Source organism: Hydra vulgaris, chromosome 05 (assembly GCF_038396675.1).
Source record: "Hydra vulgaris chromosome 05, alternate assembly HydraT2T_AEP".
Lineage (NCBI taxonomy): Eukaryota > Metazoa > Cnidaria > Hydrozoa > Anthoathecata > Hydridae > Hydra > Hydra vulgaris.
In genome coordinates this window covers 19,384,278-19,387,122 of record NC_088924.1, presented here as the reverse complement: position 1 = coordinate 19,387,122, position 2,845 = coordinate 19,384,278, and the positions used below count along the sequence as shown (strand labels likewise).

At 26.8% G+C, this 2,845-nt stretch overlaps 1 protein-coding gene across 1 annotated transcript; it reads right to left on the bottom strand.

The window, feature by feature from the left end:
- Positions 1-1,658: 1,658 nt before the first annotated feature.
- LOC136080230 (TNF receptor-associated factor 5-like) lies at positions 1,659-2,213 on the bottom strand. Its single transcript, XM_065796844.1, has one exon. The coding sequence runs from the start codon at positions 2,211-2,213 to the stop codon at positions 1,659-1,661; it is 555 nt and encodes a 184-aa protein (XP_065652916.1).
- Between the last annotated feature and the right edge of the window lie 632 nt (positions 2,214-2,845).

Here is a 2,845-nt window from a genome sequence, read left to right as displayed (position 1 = left end):
GATCCCAAATAATATATTTTTTATCATAGTATTCAAATGGTATTATTTTAGGTAGTTTTTTTAAAAACGCGTCAACTTCGAGCAGTATTCTAGCATAACCAATTTTTCTTTTACACAGTTGTTTAAACGTAGGCACTTTTTCATGTTTGAAGCTTAATCTCGTGTGTGGACAAAACCATACCCATTTTTCACAACGTAAATCATATTCTTCGAAACTTTTTCTTTGTATTTGATTTCCATTTTTTTTATTTGTTATTCAAAAAAAATTAAAAAAATTGATTTACAATATTAACATGAATAAAATAAGGTTCTGTAATATAAAAAAATTGTTGTTTTGCCCAGTTTATATATTCCATTATTAAATGATATACTGTTTTCATTAAATTTGTTTCTAGTTGTTTATGTGGATTAGCAAAATACGATACTTCTGTAAAAAGTAAATGAAATAATCTGTAAAGAAAACGTCTTTGAAGATGAAAGAATAATAAATGTTTCTTTTTTTTAACATTCCATTCGTAAAAGATGTGCTTTTGAATGCAGTAAAACAATAATCTAATTTCATCTTTATTTTCCATTTTGAGAGTGGTAATTTGGTTTTATCGAATACAGAAATGATTTTATTTTGTAATTGTTTAAACTCAAAACGAATTCGTTGATGTGCCAAAATTCTTTTACATAAATCTTTCAAAGTGAGTTTTGATAGATTTTTATGGGTAAATTTGTTCAAGTTATCCAATGTTTATCGTCATAATGAAAAACATAATAAGAAATGTCGTTCATGTGGTTCAAACCAAGTTCGTGTTTCGTCCTCAAAGTTTTTAATGTGAGAATGAATATTTTCCAAATAAACTCAACGTGTTTTCGTTTTTTTGTCCAATTTTTTGACTTTTTTTTTCTCGTACCGTTTGTTTTCTACGTTTATGGAGAAAGTAGTGAAATGAACTAAATTCTTTTTCAAGTATGTCGCCGATATTGCCCCAGTTGCTGCCCATTATTTTTTATTAGTTATCTAAAAAAAATTACAAATATATAAAAAATACAATAAAAAATTTACGTTTAGAAAACGAGTAAAAAAATCATGAATTGTTTCCGAAAAAAAAAAAGTTTTTAGAGGAAATCAGGTTCTTGGGCACATTCAGGTGCTTCAGGTGGTTCAGGTAAAGGATTATAAAAATTCAAAAAATCTTCTTGCTTGGCTTCAATGACAGCACTTGGATAAAATGTGTTTGGTGGAGAATAAATAGGTGGTAAATTTTTAATCATACTTTCTTCGTATGTTGGCAATCGTGGTATTTTATTTTTATATTTATTCACAATGTCTAATCGATGAATGGCTTTACACATTACAAGTAAAAATTCCAATTTACTTTCCATAGTTTCATAAATATGACCTTGTTCATTTTCTATAATGTTGTCTTTGAAGTACTCTATGATATCCATTGCAGTTTTCAAATTTTCTTTGATTCCTTTTGGTATTCTGAGCATGAATCTGATACTTTTCACATTAGCAATAGTTCAAGACTGATTTGTCTGAATATTTCTACTGAATTCATTTTGTTATTAGTTAATTTAAAAAAATAATGCATAAAAATAGAGATAAAAGTTATGAATACATACAAAAAAATGTAATAAAAAAATCATTTTTTTACGCAAATATATTATTGAATAGTAATCGTGATAAATAAATTATTATTAATAATAAATGGATTTAGTTCTTCGTGCAAAATGAAATCGGGGAAACCAACAGCTACATTGTTTTCTTCGGTAGGTTTATCAAAAGAACTCGCGTTTAAACTTTGAATGTAATTTTCGGGGGTGATAGTAAGAGCAAAAAATTTATCATTATTTTTTAGAGTAAAAGTTATTTTTTTGCCAAAGGGCCATTTTAAAACATCATCGAGCTCGCTTCGAATGAGTTGGAAGAAAATGCCTACATTGTTTACATTTGTGCTTCGAGTATATATTTTTATACGATAATAATATCCTTCAGGTGAGTAAACAGCTTGCGAACAATATGCTTCATCTGATAGCAGTGTTAGATTCATTTGATCGAGTATGATGATATGTTTTTCTTTAAAGAGGTGTTGCTTTACTTGTGGTTGTTGGATTGATTTTTTTAATGCTAAGAATTCTGTACTGTTTTCTTTTACGATTTGATTGAGTTTTGTTATTTCTTGATTGAGATTTTGTACTTCTTCTTGATTTGTTAACATGTCATAGGTGACTTTTTTTAATTTTTGCATTTCGTTGTTGGTTTCTTATGAGGTTTGTTGTAATTTAGCATTCTGTTCTTTTAGATTTTTAATTTCTTGCTCTTTTTCTTTTTGTTGTTTTGAAATTTCTTTTGTGTCCATTATTTGTTTAGTTAGGATTTCTTGATGATTTTTCATTCCATTCATAATGTGGTTAATAGAAAGATTCAAATAAAACAAATTTTTGTTTTTGTCTTGAATAATTTGCTCGAAATATTGATTTTGTTGTTCTTTATAACATTGAAAACAGATTACAGAGTGTTCATAGTAATCTTTATCAACTGCTTTGGTATAACAAAAAAAGCATATTTTTTGTATGTCTAGAAACTCATTATCACATTCGTGGTTTAACAAATCTTGTACTTTTTTCTTAAACGTAAAACATTCGTGTGAGAATTGGTCTGTAGAACATTCTATTTGATGATCCATAAGTTGTTCTTTAGTTCTTTCTCACAAAAACAGCATGGATATATGTTGTCTGCCATTTTTTTTATTAGTTGCTGAAAAAAACATTTATTTATATAAAAAAATACAATAATAAAAAATACACTCGTCTTTTTTTAATATAAAAGAATTAACAAATAAATAGACTA